The sequence below is a fragment of the Blennius ocellaris genome, assembly GCF_963422515.1.
Source record: "Blennius ocellaris genome assembly, chromosome: 11".
NCBI lineage: Eukaryota > Metazoa > Chordata > Actinopteri > Blenniiformes > Blenniidae > Blennius > Blennius ocellaris.
In genome coordinates this window covers 23,895,456-23,915,079 of record NC_137660.1, presented here as the reverse complement: position 1 = coordinate 23,915,079, position 19,624 = coordinate 23,895,456, and the positions used below count along the sequence as shown (strand labels likewise).

General features: G+C 41.6%; 2 protein-coding genes across 2 annotated transcripts; both read right to left on the bottom strand.

Annotated features, from left to right (window-relative positions):
- Positions 1-121: 121 nt before the first annotated feature.
- On the bottom strand, positions 122-8,522 carry b3gnt9 (UDP-GlcNAc:betaGal beta-1,3-N-acetylglucosaminyltransferase 9). Its single transcript, XM_080505341.1, has 7 exons — positions 8,340-8,522; positions 6,298-6,718; positions 6,098-6,217; positions 3,935-4,330; positions 2,961-3,202; positions 2,615-2,870; positions 122-2,531 (listed from the first exon to the last, which is right to left on the bottom strand). Exons 2-7 carry the CDS (start codon positions 6,391-6,393, stop codon positions 2,187-2,189), a joined length of 1,455 nt encoding a protein of 484 aa, XP_080361467.1. The 5' UTR covers positions 6,394-6,718; positions 8,340-8,522; the 3' UTR covers positions 122-2,186.
- Positions 8,523-10,655: 2,133 nt separating this feature from the next.
- Positions 10,656-17,924, bottom strand: bbs2 (Bardet-Biedl syndrome 2). Its single transcript, XM_080504172.1, has 18 exons — positions 17,831-17,924; positions 16,651-16,785; positions 16,330-16,557; positions 16,112-16,237; positions 15,860-15,922; positions 15,494-15,571; positions 15,040-15,144; positions 14,870-14,956; positions 14,634-14,769; positions 14,406-14,545; positions 14,033-14,162; positions 13,778-13,949; positions 13,548-13,677; positions 13,339-13,458; positions 13,031-13,168; positions 12,466-12,578; positions 11,829-11,977; positions 10,656-11,398 (listed from the first exon to the last, which is right to left on the bottom strand). Exons 2-18 carry the CDS (start codon positions 16,765-16,767, stop codon positions 11,292-11,294), a joined length of 2,139 nt encoding a protein of 712 aa, XP_080360298.1. The 5' UTR covers positions 16,768-16,785; positions 17,831-17,924; the 3' UTR covers positions 10,656-11,291.
- Positions 17,925-19,624: the final 1,700 nt, after the last annotated feature.

Sequence of the window (19,624 nt, the reverse complement as noted above, 5' to 3'; positions counted from 1 at the left end):
AAAGTTATTTACAACATAAATATGACACTAGATTTATTGGATGTGTGTTTAAATGTAGAAACTATTGCATGTAATTCTCCTTAAGTTCAAACTGAGTTTTCATATTTTTAACATAAAACAATCAATTGCACTGAATGGCTTTAAATTTCAAATGTCAAAGCAGCACAAGACGAGTATTAACAGAATAATTAAAAATACATTGATAAGTCATGACCATCTTTTCTGTTTTTGGGGGGGGGGTTTTACTTAACTGACTGAGAAACACTTTAAAATAAATTAAAAACAAGTTGCAGATCAAGGTGCCCCGCAAGAATTTAAAAACAAAATGTATAAGTAATGATAATCATACTATTTCTCTTTTGTCTTAAGTAGCTGTAATAAGTTCTCAACACACTTCCACCAGTTACTCGCCACAAGCCCACCCGTTCAGCATGTGTTTGCACTGTGGCAGGCTGCTGGAATATCTGGACACATTCACAGGGAGAACACGCAAACTGCACACGGAACGGCCGAGCTGGACTCCACTCCGAACAGAAACGGTGCTGATCGCCTCACCACTGTCACACACACCCTTTGAGTAAAAGCCTGTGAGTTCAGGTAAACGAATAACAAATCCAGAGCTCAAGAGTCTTCATGACTCATTCTGATCTGCTATTGTTGCTCCTCCCCCATCCAAAATTTTTATCGATCTGATAATAAACCCCTGACAATTCTCCCTTTTTAAGTTTCCGAAAGAAATTTCCTTAATCATATAAAAACATGAGTTTTTCTGTTAGTCTCTTAACTCTTTTAGTCGCATTTCTTGTGTTTGTAAGACACAAAACCATGAATATGAAAATAACTGTAGTGCTATGAAACATATCCTGTGAATCAAAGTCAACAGCTTCTCGTAACTGTGACTGTTTTGTGCCAAGATGTGGAATCTTCCCCATTGGCTCCTTCTCTCCTAAGAAATGCCGTGAGTGGTTTACAGGCAGGTTCAGCCTCCATTACTTTGACCTCAATGGGAAAAAAAAAAAAAAAAGGAGAAAATGGCACTGTAGGTGGATTTGGCGAAAGCCTCTATGTCCCAGCTGTTCCTGGTCTCGTGTCTGTCTTCCTCCTGCAGAGACACCAAAACCTGATGCCAGCATGTTTCATGTCTGTTGGGGTTTTACAGCCTTGGAATGACACGGCAGAAAACCTGCACAGCCGGCTGAAGTCGAGATATGAGAATAGTTTATAAATTAATTTATGAGAAACACACATGATCCATCTCAGATCCATCGGAATCTGTGGCGCGCCAAAAGGATCGATGAAAGGAAGAGTCATCAAAATGAACCGGGAGACTTTACACATGAGAATACACACTCAGCAGAGTGTGTTTCCGTGTGTGTGTGTGTGTGTGTGTGTGTGTGTGTGTGTGTGTGTGTGTGTGTGTGTGTGTGTGTGTGTGTGTGTGTGTGTGTGTGTGTGTGTGTGTGTGTGTTGCCCCTTCATGCAGCTGGTTTCCATTTAGTCTTCTTTTGTTGTTCCCCCGGGGAACAGATAATGCGACTGTCCATTTTGTGCGTCGGTCCAGGAGGAGAGCTCCGCCTGTGATTCACTTCGCAGCTTGAACCTCAGCCGGCAACAGGCAGCAACACTTCCAGCCGTGACAGTTTTACAAACGTAAAGCGTATCGACAATTTCGCGATCTCATTGATGTGAAACGTTTTGCAATCCAAATGAGGTTAAGCTGGCGAACCGCATGGGTCGCGTTGTCCTTGTGGACCTCTGTGCAAACTTTGGTGACACATTCAAAAGTCTTTGGAAATCCCCTCTCTCTCTCTCTCTCTCTCCCTGTCTCTCTCGATCTCACTCTCTCTCGATCTCACTCTCTCTCTCCCTTCAGTCTTCTTTGCTCATCTGAGTCTTGTTGGATGTCTCTTCACACACACGGTGTGAGAAAGACAGATGGGACACTGATGGCAGGAGCCTCATCTCCCTGTGGACTTCCTTAATGAATAATCTGAAGCAAATCGGGCCTTTGCCATTTCATTTCCTCCCCCCCAAGACTGTCTGCCAGCCTGGATAAAGTCTCCTGTGACACAAAGGAATTGTTCTAACATATCAAAGTGGCCTCAAATCCTGAGGTTTAACTTTTTTTTTTTTTTTTTTTTTTTTTTTTTTTTCTCAATTTGAGGATCCCACTTGGCAGACAGTCACTAATGCGTGACAAACACCTGCTTTTCTCCGTAGTCCACTTCCTCGCCCACCGCCACCCCCATCCCTTCCCTCCATTTAAAGGGCCAGGACGTCGGGTTGGTCCTGTTGTGGCAGCTCAGTTTGGGGTCGTGCAGGAGGTTCCACATGAGCCAGATCTGCGGGACACTGAGGCTGTGGACGACCATCAGTTCTCGGTAAAAGCAGGGATCGAAGGTCTGGAGGTTGGGCGCCGCGGACGGCCGGGGGATCCCGAAGGTCCGGAAGCCCTGGTGGCGTGACGGTTTGACGCCGATGACCTGGAGGCACATTCCCAGGAAGACGTCGTCGATCGGGAACAACTCCACCTTGGGAGAGTGAGGGGAAGAAAAAAAAATCAAGGCAAACCCTCTTTAAAAGTTCTCAATGTGCATCGTGAGCTCAGAGGTACCTGTTGGCAGGCAGAGCTGAGTCTTCGAGCTGTATGTCCTGACATGACGAACCCTCCTCCTCCGGCGTAGTTCGGGTACAAACCTCCTCCATACACAAACTCTGGCACGTAGTATTTGGATGTGCGCCGGCGAATGGGTTTAGCATGGATGATAATGTCCCCCACAAACAGATCCTCGTCCCATTTCTGACCGCGGAGCATCTCCAGTATGTTTTCAATGTTCACGTACACGTCGGCGTCACCTTTGAAGATGAACCTGATCAACAGAGGAATCAAAGGCATCAGAAAAAAAGAGTCGCATGAATCGCTGCTATTAAGAAAACGAGAGAGAAAAAAGAAAACCAACTTGACATGAGGACAGCTGCTGTTGACCCATTCCAGAAAGTGTGTTTCCTTCAGAGTCAGGTTGAAGAAGGTGTCCTCGAAGTCCCACAGCAGGATGTCCTTGTAAGTCTCGCTCTCGTAGATCAGGAGATGCTCCCACAGCGGCAGAGCCGAGCGATTCCTGGGAACCCCGAGCAGGAAAACCGTACGGATCGACACATCATTTTGGAGGTACCCCTCTTTACCCCACGTCCGACGTACCACCTGAAGGCATCGATCACACAAGAAGAAAAAAGAAAAGTAACAATAGTCAAAGGTCTGCTCAATATTTGACTAAAAAAGCAGGTTTTGCCCACTTTCCACCAATTAAAAGTCACTGCCAAGCTCTTAAAGTTATATACACAGTTTTGCTATATATACCAAAACTGAAGTTTATGTTTACATTTTTTTTTTTTTTTACTTAAAGTGTACTTTGCCTTACAACCATAGTCCGCTCCCAACCCTGAGACCCTAAACTGAATAAAGTGGTTGAATTAATGGATGGATAAACCCCACATCTTATATATTATAACATTTACAAAAAGAGAGGTTTTTCTAAATATGACTAGTTGAAGGAATTCTAAACTTTAACTAAACTAAATTTATTTTTTTGTTATTTTCAACTTGGAAATATCATCTATGAGCATTGCAGAGGAAGAAATGTTACCAATTATGGTAATTCATCCTGATTATGATTAGCTCCTAACTCCTGGATGCCTCCCTGCACTGGTGAGGTAACTGATCTCATGCTGGGTAGATTGCGTACAGAAGTCTAACCGAACTGTTTGCTGCAGCTGGAAATGAGACTGAAAGAGATAAACAAGAACCCGAACAGGAAAGTGATTTGACTGGAAGGTAAATACAAAGAGTTTTAATTGGAACTTCATAATCATGTAAATATGCAACAGATTTCATGAATTAAATATTGATTGTCGGAGCTTTCAAGGAATACTTTACCTGACGCTTGTGGAAATCTGCAGCGATGGATTTCACTGCGATGAGCATGTAGGGAGAGTCAGACTCTTCTCCTCCTCCTCCTCCTCCTCCTCCTCCTCCTCCTCCTCCTCCTCCTCCTGCCTCCTCTGTTCCCATGAATTGACATTTCTTCGGCTGGTCTATGAGCAGCCGGAAGTTTCTCTTGTCCTTTTCTCTCAAATAGCCCTCGAAGTCGAAGGGGGGCATCGTTGGTGGAGGATTGCCCGCAGCTTTAGTGGGCGCTGCGTTTTTCTTCCGTGACTTGGATTTGGCCTTCGACTTGGCCTGAGGTTTGGCTTTGGGTTTTGTCTGAGGAGGTTTGGACTTGGTTTGGGGCTTACAGACAGGCAGCTGTGGCTCCTGGGGGCCAGGTGAAGTCTGCAAAGTGAAGGGAAGCAATGGAAGATGACGATTTATGTCGACTTTATCAACAGACTTAAAACCTACAAAAGGAGACTTTTGCCCTTGTTATCAAAAACAGCAATATACAAAAATAAATGTAAAACAACAAATAATAATACATTACCAAAAAACAAGAAGTAGTGTCAGTTTCTTGTGTCTTTACCGATGATCAGTGTTTCAGTAAGAGTAGCAAACATAATACTGAGTCACGTTTTAATTCTGCTTTATGTTTATCTGATGTTTATCTTTTAAAGGTTTTGTAAAGCCTTTCTGGTTGAATTTATACCAAACAAATGGGAACAATATGAGTATTGTAAACATCTGGAATGAAAAATGTATCATGCCAAAATATTTTACTGGTCCTACCCAATTAAAGTCAGATTCAGCAGCATGTGCCTGCTGACTGCAGTAAATCTGACACCCCAGCAGTAAAACATGTCAGGGTGATAAAGTAAAAAAAAATAAAGAGGAACATATTTTCATTAGAAACACTTTTAATGAAATAAAATTTCAGCATTGCACATTGCTTTGAGTTGAAGTTAATAATTGAAGCCACTGCTTCTGATGCTGATGAGATGCTCCGAAAAGTTTCAGATAGGGCATAAAAGTACGAGGATTTGGCACATGTGAGCAATTATCCCACAGACAAAAGATAAAAAAAGGAATGCATTTCTCTTTTTATGGGTCTTCTGGTTTCTATGTATGATATGCTTCACTACAGTTAATAATTTCCCCGCTCACTAATGTATTAGGCATAAAAGAGGAGGACAGATCATCATATAAATGACAAAACGGCTATAAATTATATTTATCAGAGTTGGCAAAGGCATAAAAAATATTTCCATAAGTAGAATTACAAATAAAACTTTTGTACTCAAGTAAAAGTAAAAAGAAATATAGGCACTAACTGTAAAAAAATTTTTAAATATGAGAATCAAATAAAATTATGCTATTATAATACTACATCAGTGTGTAAACAACAGATCATGATGATCTATGATTTCCATTTAAAGCATTTATCTTGGAGGGACCTTCATTTTTAAACAGAACTAATATTAATATACATTTTGGAATTCATATATAAATGCATGTCTTCACATTCATATGTGTTAATCCACATACAATTACAAATAATGCAAAAAAAACAAAAAACAGTTTGCATGTTCTCCCTGTGCATGAGTTCTCTGCAGAATAGATACTCTCAGACAACATGCACTGAGTGGATGGATGATCTACCATTTCAGAAATATCCATGTTTTACATCAAAAATATAATTAAAAGGTTTCGTCTGCATTTCGTCTAAATGCTATATTTTTATTTTGTAAACTTCTCCACAGTTGTTTGTGACTTCCTGTGCACCTAATTGTGGATTATTGGGACCTAAAGAGGGAGAGTTGCTGGTTTATATTGTGCTGTGAGGGAGTCACCATTGTGGATCATTGTGTAAAATCCTCGAAAGCTCAGGGACGATCAGAAAGAGGCTGAAACTTGGACCTAATTTCTAAATTAAACTCATGAAATCAGAGGTGCAGTCACACTCTGGTGTGGCCTGAATGCAGAGTGGAAAAACAAATCACTGTGGACTTTCAGTTTTCAATTTGTGACGCCGAATTGAAGGCATCCGATTTCTGACGCTAAGCTCCTCCTCGTCATCGTCGTGTCCAGTTGTCATGGAAACACGACTGTCATCGGGGCGTTTGACCTGGAAGTAAACACGCATGGTGGGAGAATAGGTGTTCGTACCGTCGGCGACCTTGGCATGATGTTGGCTCCACCGGCTCCCAGGAGGTTCCTGTTGGAGCTGGTGGAGCCGTGAACCTCCAGCCTCCACAATGTCCTGTCTGATCCAGAGGAGAGCACAGCCTGGACACATAGATCTAGTTAAGGAATTAAAAAAAAAGACAAACCATCTGGTGAATATTTGTGATCTGTCGTGTTCTCACCTGGCGGGCATAGAGCAGCAGGCAGAAGAGCACCAGCAACAGCACTGTGCACAACACATCTCCTTTCACGTGGAAAATCCTCCTCATCGTCGCCATCTTCTTCACGCACTGGTTTGACTTTCGGTGTCAAACACGAAAATGCATTGAGAAGCTACTGCTGGTTCTCAGTGAGCCATTGGGACAGAGGTGCTTGTTTTAGTTGCACTCTTCAATGTGCAGTTTCCCCCTCTTCCTCTCTGCCGCCGTGTTGAAAAGCACTGCAAGTTTTACAGCCTGCCTGTGAGAATGCATCCCTGCTGTTTCTTTATTATGTCCAGGCAATGTAGTGCTCTGCTCTTCCTCACAGAATACTTGGCGTTAGAGTGACTCAGAACTCTTTATATCCAATGCAGTCAGGGATCAGCACAGGACCACAGCGCATCTGTATTTAAAAAAATAAAAAACAGTCAAATGTATAGAGCCTCCTTTAGCATAGGATGCATGCAACGGGTCCACATACATTGGAATGCGTCAAAAGACAGTGGTTCATTTGATTCAGTTTTATATGATGGAACCTCCAGAACAAATAGAATAAGACTGAAAGGTCTATTCATAATGCAACTTTTACTTGTCACTTGTCTGGTGCCCCCTGTTTCTTCTTGACTAAGGAAGATAATCTGCTCTGGAAAAACTTTTCCACGGTTTAATTCAATAATATTTTGCATCATAACCGGGACTTTTTTTCCGGGAAGCCTGTGGACTTCCGCTCCAATCTCCGATTTGCTAAAAGATTACAGTGAAGTCAAAATCACTCCTGATGCCTGACCCCAGGTCACACTTTAAGGCAAAACCTATGATGAACAACCTGAAATTCAACACAATTCCTGCAACCTTCAGGAATAGTAGTGATTTTACATAACGCTTGGTAAAGGCTTGTTTCAATGGAGCAGCCACATATTTAACACTTTCCTATGCTGGACACCATTTATCTAAATAATGCGCCAATAACTTTGGCTACATTCCAGCCGAACATTCACAATGTCCTACATACTGTCAATTCTTTATGGTTAATTCCTTTGGGAAATGTTACTCGCTACTCGTGGCTCATCTTTCCTGGCACTCAAACTGCAGCGGTCAGCGGGTTTACTCAGCTCCACTGTTCTTTTCCAGAATTTCTAAACAGCTGACTTGTATCAACAGAGCATCTAATGATCCCTCAATGCATACTCTCTATACTGTCTCATCCCACTGAGTTGTCGCGGGGTTGCTGGAACCAATCCCAGTTGAATGTGAACAGATCGTCAGGCCATCGCAGAGCAAACACACCCATACACATACACATACACTTTCATAATTACAGGCAATTTTATCGTTGACAATGACCTCAAAAGCATGTTTCTGGACTGTGGGAGGAAACCCAACCCACAGAGAAACCTTGCATGGAAAGGTCAGGACTTAAACCAGGGATTCCTCACTGTAAGGCAAAGCAGCGAAACCGCTACACCTCTTTGCAGCTGCAGCGTTACTCTCTGGAGGTCCGATATTGAACGTTGGGCTTTGACACCCCATGCACAGTCTCAACTGGTTCATACAGAAACTTAAAGCAGAAGTTTAATCAATACATCCTAAAAGTCAGTCAAACTGCATGCTGATTCATCAATTCATCTGGATTTCCATCCCTACACTGCAGCTGCTATCAGAAGGGGGAGTGTCTGTCTTATGCAAGAGAACATGAGGGTACAAACTATTTCGAGGAACACTGTGTACCAACAAAGATCATTACAGAGGCATGCATCACTCATTAAAAGCAATTTTACAATAGAAATGAATATCACTGTATTTACCCAGCTTTTTTTTTCTTTCTTTTTTTTTTTACCAAATAAGGCAAACTCCATACAAGCATGACCAAAACTTTTTTGCGCAATCTGCACAGAGAGCACACTTTTCCACCAAACTGAGACAATCGTACACGTTTGATCTAATCAATGATGTATCCAGGTTAAGTTATCATCCTGGGGCGAACTTCAAAGTGACCTGATTATTTGCAAGTCATTCAAACTTACCAGGAGAGACAGAGCGGGAGCGGAGGGAGGTGAGACTGGAAACATCTGGGCTGCAGCGTAAACTCCTGCGCCTTCTCTCTGCACCACTAAACACACAAGAGGAACGTTTGCTCGTACGAAGGTCCAGTGAAGGAAGTGAGGAAAGAGCAGGGAGAGCGCCAGATGATGTATTCATGAGTGCGTGTCTGCGTGAAGGAGGCGGAATGAGAGGAGAGCGTCCACATCTGTCTCATCCGCTGCTGAGTACGCACACGGTGCGTTCATGGGCGGTAGGAAAATGCTAAGACAGGCCGGTTCTATTTAGTTTAATTTAATTTTTTATGTCATAACATCAGTCTTTCGTTTTCACCCACAGGAGCTGTCTTCACATTGCCCTAGGGTAATTCAGAGGGACTACCCCCCACCCCCCATGCCCCCACAAATCTCTAATCTGATACTTACCAAATACTATACGATGGATGCAGTTTTCTTTAGAAATCCTGTCAAGAAAATTATTGATAAAACTCACTTCTTTAGCAATTTTTTTTTTTTTTTATCAATTTGACTCCTCTTGTTGTCCAGATGCCACAGTTTAATCTCAGGAGTAGAATAAGATTGTGAAGTGGAGGTTAACAAAATAAAGTATCTTTAGAGTGGATTGACACACAATAAAAGAAGCAATGAGTATCTAAAATGTAAAATGATTCAAAAATCCTGTCGATTGTGAAATGAGATGAAAACACGTGTACAAGTTTGAGAGTAAACTCAAGTGGCACGTGAACAGAAGAGCCTGAAGGCATCACGGTTGTCCTGGCATGTTGAGCAAACCAGATGCCAACCAAACAAAAGTGGGGGAGAAAGAAAAGTCTGGAAGAAAAAGAAAGGGGGGAGGGGGCAAGAGGGGATGGAACATGAGTCATTACTTTTTTTTTCTTTATGTGTTTCTGGGTTGAGGGAGTTCACAGAAAAGGGGCAGCTACCGAATCCCCTCAAAGTGAAATTACCCCCGCTCGGTGGCATTAGTATGGATGCTTTCCAACTTCTTTCACGTGTGACCTTTTCTGTGGAAGCCAATATCATAATTGATTGTACAATGTTGAGATTAAATGACATCAAACAAATAAGAAAAAGCCTTGCGTGTGTCAATCCACATCATCTAAACTTCATTTTTCTTAGTTGACAAACACTACAGACGAGCTGAAGAGCATCAGGTTGAAGATCCTACGAGTTAAAGGTTTCATTTCAGGAAGTGGAACATTTAAACCTCTTTTGATATCCTCCAAAAATATATTTCTTAAACCAGAAAATGATCTGAACTCTCTAACCCAAAGGCCCAGACTTCTGATACACCTGGACATTAAACTTTGGACCAAACTTTCTTATCCACATATGGACTCTTTAAATTATCCTCATGCTTTGAGTCTGACATTAAAATACACCTCTATAATAAATATACGACACCAATACTGACACTTTATTGCCTTTCTCCTTTGAATTCAGAGGCTCTAATTGTGTTGAAAGTCACACTGCGCTCTGCTGAGAGACGCCAGGTTTTGATGTTACATTCCGTGGAATGAGCAGAGTTGCACAGACTTGCGGGACACACGGTGATAATATTGATTTATGACAGCAGAACGGCTCTTCACTGAACCATATGGGGCTCCTATAGACTACAGCTGTCCACGCACACATGCCTATGCAATCACAACTATTCAGAGCGAGAAGAAGAGAAAGAAACACGATGTGCTGAACCAAGTGAAGCTAAACTGACAAACTATTGAAGAAAAAAAAAACACATGAAAGTGTCATATAGTCTGTATGGCAAATGAATGCGTAAAAACAAAGTCAGATTATTAGATTTTTATCCAAACAAAAGTATTTTACCAGCGGTATACTAATAATTTCTTGTTCAAAATTCTATTTATTATTAAAGTGAGGAAGCACATTTAGAACAATGCAAGACCACAAGACGAATTTTGATTTGCTCTTCATTTTTCACATCTTTACCTTGATACTGACATTGTCACCCACTTCCTCCTTCTTTAACTTTTGCATGAGCCGTTTAATCTTTAGTTTTTGATCTTTAACTCACAAACAAATGATTCATGTTATATGTCTTCACTTTCTTGTTTCATAATCAATGTGCATGAAATTTGGTTTGGCATAATGATACGTTAAACACTAAGAAAGTTGGCAGGAAACACTACTGGCCACAGGAGCACGCAAAACTTGTAAAACTCCATTTAATTTAATAACAGTTTCTGTCACAAACACAAATGTACATCGACAGTTTTTCAATACAAACTACAAAAAGGTAAACACACAGTATTGGTCTTTTGTGACAATCGGTACTTAAAAATAGTCTTCTCTCTCTCTAAACAACCGCTGATCCAAATCAAACATTCACATTTATTCCCTCACTTACTCTCCAAATGGGAACATCTGAGCGAAAAACAATCTGAATGGCTTATTTTTTTTTAACCACATTCACACAGTAAACAAATGTGCAACATCATCTGGAATGTTTCTATGACACAGTATTTATTTCAGGCTCTATTTTCTTTGTCGTTTATGTGTGTTTTTGGTTTAGCTGGTTCTACACAAGGGATCAGTTTGAAGTGCTTACATCTCTTTTCACAACTAACTCAGTCATCCTGCGCTAAAATCAGACCTCCCCTAACACAACGCCAGCGCAAAGGCAGAAGTCGACTCCTCCGAGCCTGGTTCTCTTCCAGTGTTCACAGAGCTGCTTGCCAGGCTGTTGCTTAAAACTAAGTCATGGAAAAACATGGATTAAGGCTGCAACAGTCCCAATTCCAGAGTCCTACAGTCATCAGCTTTTAGGTCGACGTTTCGACATTTCTTGTTCCAGGCTCGTCGTGGTGGGAAAACGTTGCAGACAGTAATCGCCGCTGGTGAACGTCTTTCCTTTCCGGGCGACTGGTCGGCTCCCTCTTTGTCCTCCTCCTCTCCTCAGGAAGAAGCGGCTCCCGCCCTCATGATCCTGAACAGTGCGTTGACATTATTGCTCTTGATGGCATCTCGGCAGGCGGATATCACTTGGTTGTTTGGTTTGCCCACTGAGAGACAGAGATACGCCGGGTTACGACATGGAAACCGCAACAACAGATCCGTGCTTGCCGGATTATTTCCACGTTTTGTCTGAAAGTTGTGAATAAAACAACTATTTTCAAGAGTCTCAATGCTGACGCTTAATCATCATAAAATACATTTTGGGACAAAATCCTTTCTTCACATCACCGGGCTGAAATAGACGTTGCAGCTGTTGCTGGTTAAATGTCTTGATGTAAAGGTATTTTAAAACAAGTTATGAAACTTTTCACTTCAGATGAGGAGCTTGTGGGATCAGACAGTTGAGCTGTTGCAACAGACATCAGATTTTAAAATCTCAGAATGTTAAACTGATGTCAGCACAGCTTCTTTTTTTCTTTTTTTTTAAATCTCCCCTGAACCTTCGGTTGGATCCACTGTCTAAACGCAGCGATGTACCTCTGAGTCGCCCCGCCCGCTGGATGCCTTGGTTAACAAACTTGAGACAAGCCTGAAGGGCGTTGTAGTTGTTAGAGCGGATCTTGTATTCGTTGACGAGATCCCGGTTCAGGTCGTACAGCTCTCTGTAACGCTTCTTCATAGTTAACCTACAAAGCCCCCCCAAAAAAAGACAAGACATTGGAAAAAGAAACTAAAACATAACACAATACTCATGCTGAAAGTCTAATTTACAATTTCTTAAAATGTTTGGTTGTTAATGATTGCCTCGGTAAAGCAGCCTTTCAACATCTGTGAATGTTATATTTTATTTGTCGTACCTCTTCTTAAGTTTTGCTTTAGTGATTCTTTCCTCTTTTTTGTTTGTTTTTTTCTAAAAAGCAAATGATTTTCTAGAATGTTTGACTACTTCCTCAACCTGATCACCCAGAACATGTGCACAAACTGAATGTGCAACCTATTTTCTTATGTTAGTATTTTAAGATGTTGACTTGTGCTTTAATGGCTCGTGGCCTGGGCGACTGTGTCTAATGTAGAAAGACCCGAAACCCCCAATGGCCACCGGTTACCTCACTGATGATGCGTCTCAGCATATCGAGAAGACGCATCTTTCACCACACATGTCGTAAAGACTCACATGTCGGCCATAAGTCGAGCGTCCTCTGCTTGAACCAGCAGGTTCTTGATGTAGTTGGAGTGGTCGGCCATCGCTGCAGTTAGTTTCTGATGGACAGAGTGGAACTCGTCCACCTGGAACACACAGAAGTAACCATCAATACATCACAGCTGGTGGAACCAGTCAGAGAAAACCCCATCAGCTTCACTATAGCGATTTGAGAAAAATAGAGAAGAATCTTCTTTAGGAAGCCAGTAAGTGCCAGAGAACACACAACAAACTTACCAGACTCTTCAAAGACAAAAAGAAACCATCCATCCACCCTAAAACATCAACATGTGGACAAACACGCTCCCAGCTGATAAATCCAAGGCGGACTGGCATATGCACTGTAATCAACATATTCTAACATAATACACAACACAATCTGATCCACCTTAAACAAAACACACCCAGCCGTGTGTACACAGCCCCGTCATACAATGAAATCTAACTAGACAGCAGGCTGTTTACATCATAACAATCTTAACAAAGTGAAGATAAACAGAGCTGTCCCGGACTTTCAGTGGAATAATCTGAGTCAAACCTTAGTGAGTGTGGAGCGAAGTTCCTCAAAGTACGTGGGAAAGTCTGCCTCTGCTGATAGATCCTCGATTCCCAGGAAGGAGGCCAGTGATTGGACCAGATCTCCTGCTAGGTCGATGTCGTCGGTTTTCAGGGTGATCTGATTGAATAAACGAGGTGGGTTTTTTTTCTTGATTTGTTAATTGTTGAAGCAATGAACAAGTACATGTGAATGAATGTAACTAAATAATGTTTCCTCTTCATGCTCATTTACTTCCATTTGAATTTTTTTTTTTTTAAAGCAACAATATTTGTTGTGTTTATGTGTACCTGCCCATTGCTGGACATGTTGAAGGACAACAGCTCGCCTCCCCTCAGTGAAATAAAAGTAACATCGGGGGTTTTCACTTCTTCCGAAAGCAAAAAGTTCTGATTCAGCCACATCACCACCTGCAAAGACACGCGCGTCGATGAAAACATGAATACGCACAAGTTGCCGAGACAGATTTGAAGAATTGCTGAGTGGAAATGAGTCTCACCCTTTGCGGCCTGTCGTTGATGCTGAAGGTGACCCTCCCGGTGGGAAGTGCATCCGAGGGGTCCGCCGTGATGTCGTACATGGAGAAGCGAGGCAGCTGACGGGTGATTTCAAACACATGGAACTGCGTGCTGGAGACAGAGAAGACAGAAAGATACGGAGAGTTATTGTGGCTGAAAGAATTCCCTTGTAATTCCTGTTACAGACTGAAAGCTCCGACGCACTTCCGACCTTGTTTTCCCTCCAACAAACGCTTTGATGTGCAGATCCACTGGTATGTCTTTTGGAGGAACAATGGGGACTCTGACGCAGCCCGACAGATTCTGGGCACTGGGGTGAACGACGTGACTCTCGCCCTCAAAGATTCCCTCGGCAAAGATGAGCACTGCTCGGATGATGGTTTCTGGCGAAGAATGAGGGGAGGTGGAAGTTTACTGAGCAGAAGATCGGCTCGCAGCCAATTCATCAGCTCTTACCAACTCTTACCATTTGGAGTGGAAATGCTGAGCTCAACGTGAGCCTTCTGGCTCTCTGTGGCTGGTCTCACTGACAGTGCCGTCTGGAGCTGAGTGTTGGCCGGTATGACGCCCACCCCACTGTTTGTGTCTGACATGCCCTGAAACAATGAGACAAAGTGTCGGGATACCAGCAGATTCTATAATAAAGTCAGTTACGGAAACTGCACATTTAGAAAAAAAAAAAAAAAAGAAAAAGTATGCCAGAGCTGAACAACACAAGAAAAAAAAAAACAGACAAAAAAAAAATCAGGTGGGGAAAAAGGGACATTTTTCCCCCCTCAAATTTCATTCACGAATGCCTCAGGAATTGTGTATCCTCTAAAAACAAAATAAATACACACCTTGGCATTCTCCTCATAGTTGCGGAGCTCGAGAAGCAGATTCTGTCTGCGCTGGCTGAGCTCTCGAACTTGGTCCTGTTCAACACTGGAGTCCATGAGATTCCCTTTCAGGTCCTTGCTGGCTGGCAGGTAACCACGAACTACAACATGCAGACATCAGCGACAGTGTTACCAAACTTACTGTAAGTTTGTAAGTTGTAAGCTTATTGTAAGATCCGTAGAACGCACCCTCTCCATCCACAGAGGCGCAGATGAGTTGCTTCTGTCCATCCAGTCTGTAGTCGCCCTCCACCACTCCGGCCACAGACGAGGAGAAGTTGTCTTTGAAAATGACGTCACCCGTGCGGTCGCTCCGAGCATCGATCTGGAACCGAATGGAACAATGTCGTCAGGATTGATGCCAGACACCGAAACCCGTAGAAACGCTCAGTACAAATAATACAATCTTGACATTATGTTATGACCTTTCCGCTGGACCAGCCTGTGATGAGCTCCACAACTCCATCAGCGTTCAGGTCAAAGGCATGGATGCTCATTGCATGGTTCTTAGACTGAGCGAGACGAGAATAATGTTCAAACTGACAGAAAATGCGGACATTATACAGACGTGAAAGGTCACGGGCGATAGCGGTACCTTGATTCTCCAGTAGCGCGCAGTGCGGTCATAGACCCCCACAGTGCCGTTGGCCAGCGCATAACCAAATCTGCTGCCATGCATGTGGCACAGTGACGTCACAGTCTGCACAGAAGACAGAAGGAACAGGAGGGACAACATATACCTTTCAAATATCAATGCTCATGAAGCAGTGTTTTGTCCACCAGTGTCCTTTGTACAAAACACTTACAATGCTTTATTAAAAAAAATTATAAATATTCACAGCCTGAACAAATAAATGCACTTAATTTACTTTAAATATAAATAATATAAAAAATATTGAGACAATATTGCTACACATGAAAAATTCAATAAGTAGAGGAGGCAGTAATGTATTAAATCCGGCCCCTTCTCTAACAATTAATAAAACCAAAATTAGTCCGTGATGTCCTGCATAGTTACATTATTTTTTCTGAAAAAAAGAACATAGTACCTCATTTTCAGTCATCTCGGACATGAGCTCATCCTCTTTGAATACCCTGATATCAAAGTCCTCAGATCCAACCAGGAGCTGCAGAAATCAGAACAACATTTTATAACTGGAGACAGACAACCAATGATCCAGGAGGGCTGCATAATATATCACAACTTCATTGTTCGACAGCATGATGAACCGTAATTAGGCCAAGAAGTAAAAGAAAGAGCGCTGTTATTCAGAAGAACATCATCTACTGACGTGCTTGTAATTTTTGTTTTACATATCGTATTCTTATCTAATACTATGCAGTCCTATGACTCAGATCATGATCATGGAGGACAGAGGGCGAGTGTCTACGACTATCAACTCGCCAACACTCACCTCGTTTTTTCCATCCCCAGTGAGATCGCACAGCACCAGAGATCTCACGTTGTCTCCAGTTACCTAAAAAAAACAAGAGAGAACTTGCGATGAGAGTACACCAACAACTAAAGGAATAATGATTTATTACAACATTATATAGATGTGTTCTTGATAGTAGAAATAATGGGAATTAATGAAAGTAACAATTAACTCTATAGAGAGAGACTCCGAAGAATTAAAAAAAAAAGTGAAGCGTAAAAAGTGTCTTACTGTCCAGAAGTGGTCGTTGCCCTCGTAGTTGAAACCCTGTAAGGCACAGTTCCCTCCGATGATGGCGAGAGGAGAGGGGATGTTCCCAAGTTTTCCCAAAACGATTGCATTGGCTCCATCTGTCACCTAACGAGGCAGTACAAACTTAAATGTTAAAGAATTTCTACTCCCACAAGTGATTCATAACCACAAACGATATGGTTCCGAGCTCCACTCACCTCTCTGTAAAAGACATCAGCATTGTCATGAACATCGTAGGCCAACAGGTTGGTTTGGGATCCCACCAACAGGGTGTCCCCCGTGGTGTTTGGTCCCAGTTTTCCTGCAGTCAAACACGTGACTGCCTGGTTGATGTTGAGCAGAGAGATGTCAGTGTCCTGAGAACTTTGGCTCAGTCGATGAGCGACCGGCATCTGACCTCGACCGTGGGGGTTGTGGATGAAAACCTTTTGATATGCAAAACAAGAGACTTAAGCATAAAGTGTCACGGGTACAATGCGACTGACATGACTTTTATTTCAATATTTCAATGCATCCACCTTTCCAGCCTGTGTGGCTGCAGTAAGACATGGGTGTACTCCATCAAACTTTCCAATAGTCACCATGCGAGGGTTTATCTTGTGGTTGAGCTTGAGAGTGAATATGGGGACCAGCATGGTGCTTGTTCTGTATCCCTAATCAAACAAAAATCAAAAAGTCAAGACAGCATGTGGCAATTTTACATTTCACTTTCTTGGATATAGTCATAGAGTTTGCAGAAGTGACTACATCTTATTCTGAGAAATTATCACTTCGGAGATCTTAGATGGTTTTGTTTACGTATAATATCTGGAAATGTGCGAGTATATCCTTTTTAAAACTTCCTAAATTGCGAATACATGTAATAAAGACACATGGTACACTGGTAAAACTTAAGCTATAAATCCATTCTTGGCATGGTACCCCGTATTTGAAGAGTCACGGCATGGTTACAGATAATTTTAATATCAAAATGCTACTGCACTTTCTGATAAATGTCCATGTACTGCTAATGTATTCTGTCTGCCACTTTATGTACTGTTATGCAAGCTTGTTTTAAGAGTACATAATGCATCTTAACGCTTTCTCTTATAAATAAAAACTTGTCTCTCAATGAGCTAACTTGCATAAATAAGGTAAAATATAGAAAATTAAAACATTTCAATAACTACAGCCAAATCATCATGGTTTCGTTTAATACAGAGATTAATCTAAACTAAGAAATACTGAGATCTTTGATAAAGGACAATTTTGCGATGTTTTTTTTCTTTTCTTGTGGTAAGAATGTTTTGTCTTTCTTTGGACATCTTTTCAAATTTAGCTTTAACTGTAAATAGGAAGCGTGATTTTGCACTAATGTCATTAGAGGCTTTGCTTCAGCCACCCTGACTACTGTTGCCTAGCAACATCAAGCTCCTCTCCTGGCTAATCTCTCTTCCGTTTTCCACGACAAGAATGTCATTTATTCACCGAAAACGAAAAACACACCCCTCGTTAACGCACCGTACACTTGTACACGAATATTCAGTGCCACGTTTGGTTTTTCACATAATACAATTTACTTGGATTTGACTTAATCGCTTTGGAAACTCAGCATGCTAAGCTATCATGGATCACTGTCGTTTAATTTGCAGGAGACGACGGAAGAATAACGACGCTCCGGCAAAAAAAAGAAGTACAGCTCTCAATAGGAAAACATACCACACTCCGAAGAGAATATGAGCTGCTCCAGTCCTCAAGCGTGAATATTGTTTTTGATCAGAAGGAAGCAGCCAGCTAACAGGCTAGCTCATATTACGATACAGCAGCGACAGGTTTGTGCACTTCCGGTGTTACGGATTAACTGGTTTCCCGATTAACTGGTGACCGACTTCCTTTATCTTCAGTTGTTATCGCAGCAAATGAAAAAATCAAACTCACAAAAGTTTATTGAAAATGCGGTTAAACTGTATTCGTCAAGACAGCCCCGGTTTTCTGTAGTAATAATAGACGTCGGAGGAAGTTGGTCACCAGTTAACGGGGAAACCAGTTAATCTGAAACGCCCCTGGTTCACTTTTTGCACAGTACTGGAGATCATTGCTGAGATCAAATCAGTGCATCACTGCAATGTGGGGAAACAATAGCAACAATGACGAAAACACAATCGGATGTAGGACTTTATTACTTTTATTCACCAAATAAAATGTTTTGTTTTTTTATATTGACAAATGCAATCACAGTTTTTTTTGTAGGACAGGGGATAATATTCTGGTCTTGATCATAAAAGGGTTTAATTTAGTACTTCAATTGAATTCAAAACCAAATAATCTCACATGGCTGAGAGGGTCAATTTTACAAAAGCAGGTTTATTGGTGGAAGTTTTCTACTGCTTTTGTCGGAGTTAGCAGGAGAAATTGACAGTGAAAAGACAGAGGCAGAGGGTAACAACCAAACAAGTTAACATGAGACAGAACGGTACTCCTCTCACTGCAGGATGCGTGTATCACAAAGATCCAGGTTGATTATCAGAGATCTTGTAGAAAGGTACACTGAGAGTCTCTTGTCGAAAATCACCTTTTCAACAAAATTCTCCAAAATACACGCGTCACTGAATGATTTCTGACTAATTGTTTGTGGTGGTGTCAAATGGTTTTAAACTCTATGTCCCAGCCTGCAGAGGTCAGAGAAGAGAAGAGCTTAACTGGAAGTTATTTGCTGTCTATATTGCTGAGTTTGTATACATTGCTGTGTGAAAACTATTCTGTCCACTTTTCAGAAATTTCACACTTGTGGGACTAATAAAACTTTATCTAATCTAATCTAATCTGTAGCCAAAGCATACATCTATTGTAACCCCCAGGTCAGGGAACTCCTCACAACCAGGAAGCTGTAACTTAGTAAATTCAGTCAAATAAATGAAATTACATGCATATGTTAGTTTCTCGTCTAAATTCATTCCTCATTTTTGGAGTAATTACAACTTAGGTTAAGTCAATCACTGTTAAAAAATGACATTACTCCTGTTGTCAACATTTCTGAAAATCCTCCAATTGAAATAACAGTAGAAAGCACAGCCTCCAACCTTTCATACCCTATGGCAAACAACCAGTGAACCATATAGCAGTTATATGGATATGATCCAAGGTGGGGTTTTTTTTATAAGAAAAGGTGAGGGCTCGTCCGGGATTTGAACCCGGGACCTCTCGCACCCTAAGCGAGAATCATACCCCTAGACCAACGAGCCATAAATGGACCATAATTTTGTCAGATCCATGTGGGAAAAGCAGCTATTGCAGATGCACTGATTGTACTGGTGATGTGGCATTGTGTGCTTGTATTTTATATCGATCAACAGCTCCCCCTGGTGGTGGCGTTAAAATGTTATGATATCAACACAGAAATCCCCCTTTCAAAAAGTGTAATATTTTAATGTAGTACTAGAAAGGAACAAATGTTTTATGAACAAAGAAGAAAACATTTAAAAACACAACAATTGAGTATATAGAACGAATATT

Coding starts and splice junctions, on each gene's coding strand:
- b3gnt9 (XM_080505341.1), bottom strand. CDS start 6,393: ATGGCGACGATGAGGAGGATTTTCCACGTGAAAGGAGATGTGTTGTGC. Junction 6,218..6,297: donor TGCTGCTCTATGCCCGCCAG/GTGAGAACACGA, acceptor CTATGTGTCCAG/GCTGTGCTCTCCTCTGGATC. Junction 2,871..2,960: donor AGCAGCTGTCCTCATGTCAA/GTTGGTTTTCTT, acceptor TCTGTTGATCAG/GTTCATCTTCAAAGGTGACG.
- bbs2 (XM_080504172.1), bottom strand. CDS start 16,767: ATGCTGGTCCCCATATTCACTCTCAAGCTCAACCACAAGATAAACCCT. Junction 15,145..15,493: donor CCGAGATGACTGAAAATGAG/GTACTATGTTCT, acceptor TCTTCTGTGCAG/ACTGTGACGTCACTGTGCCA. Junction 14,770..14,869: donor CAGGCTGGTCCAGCGGAAAG/GTCATAACATAA, acceptor ATTCGGTTCCAG/ATCGATGCTCGGAGCGACCG.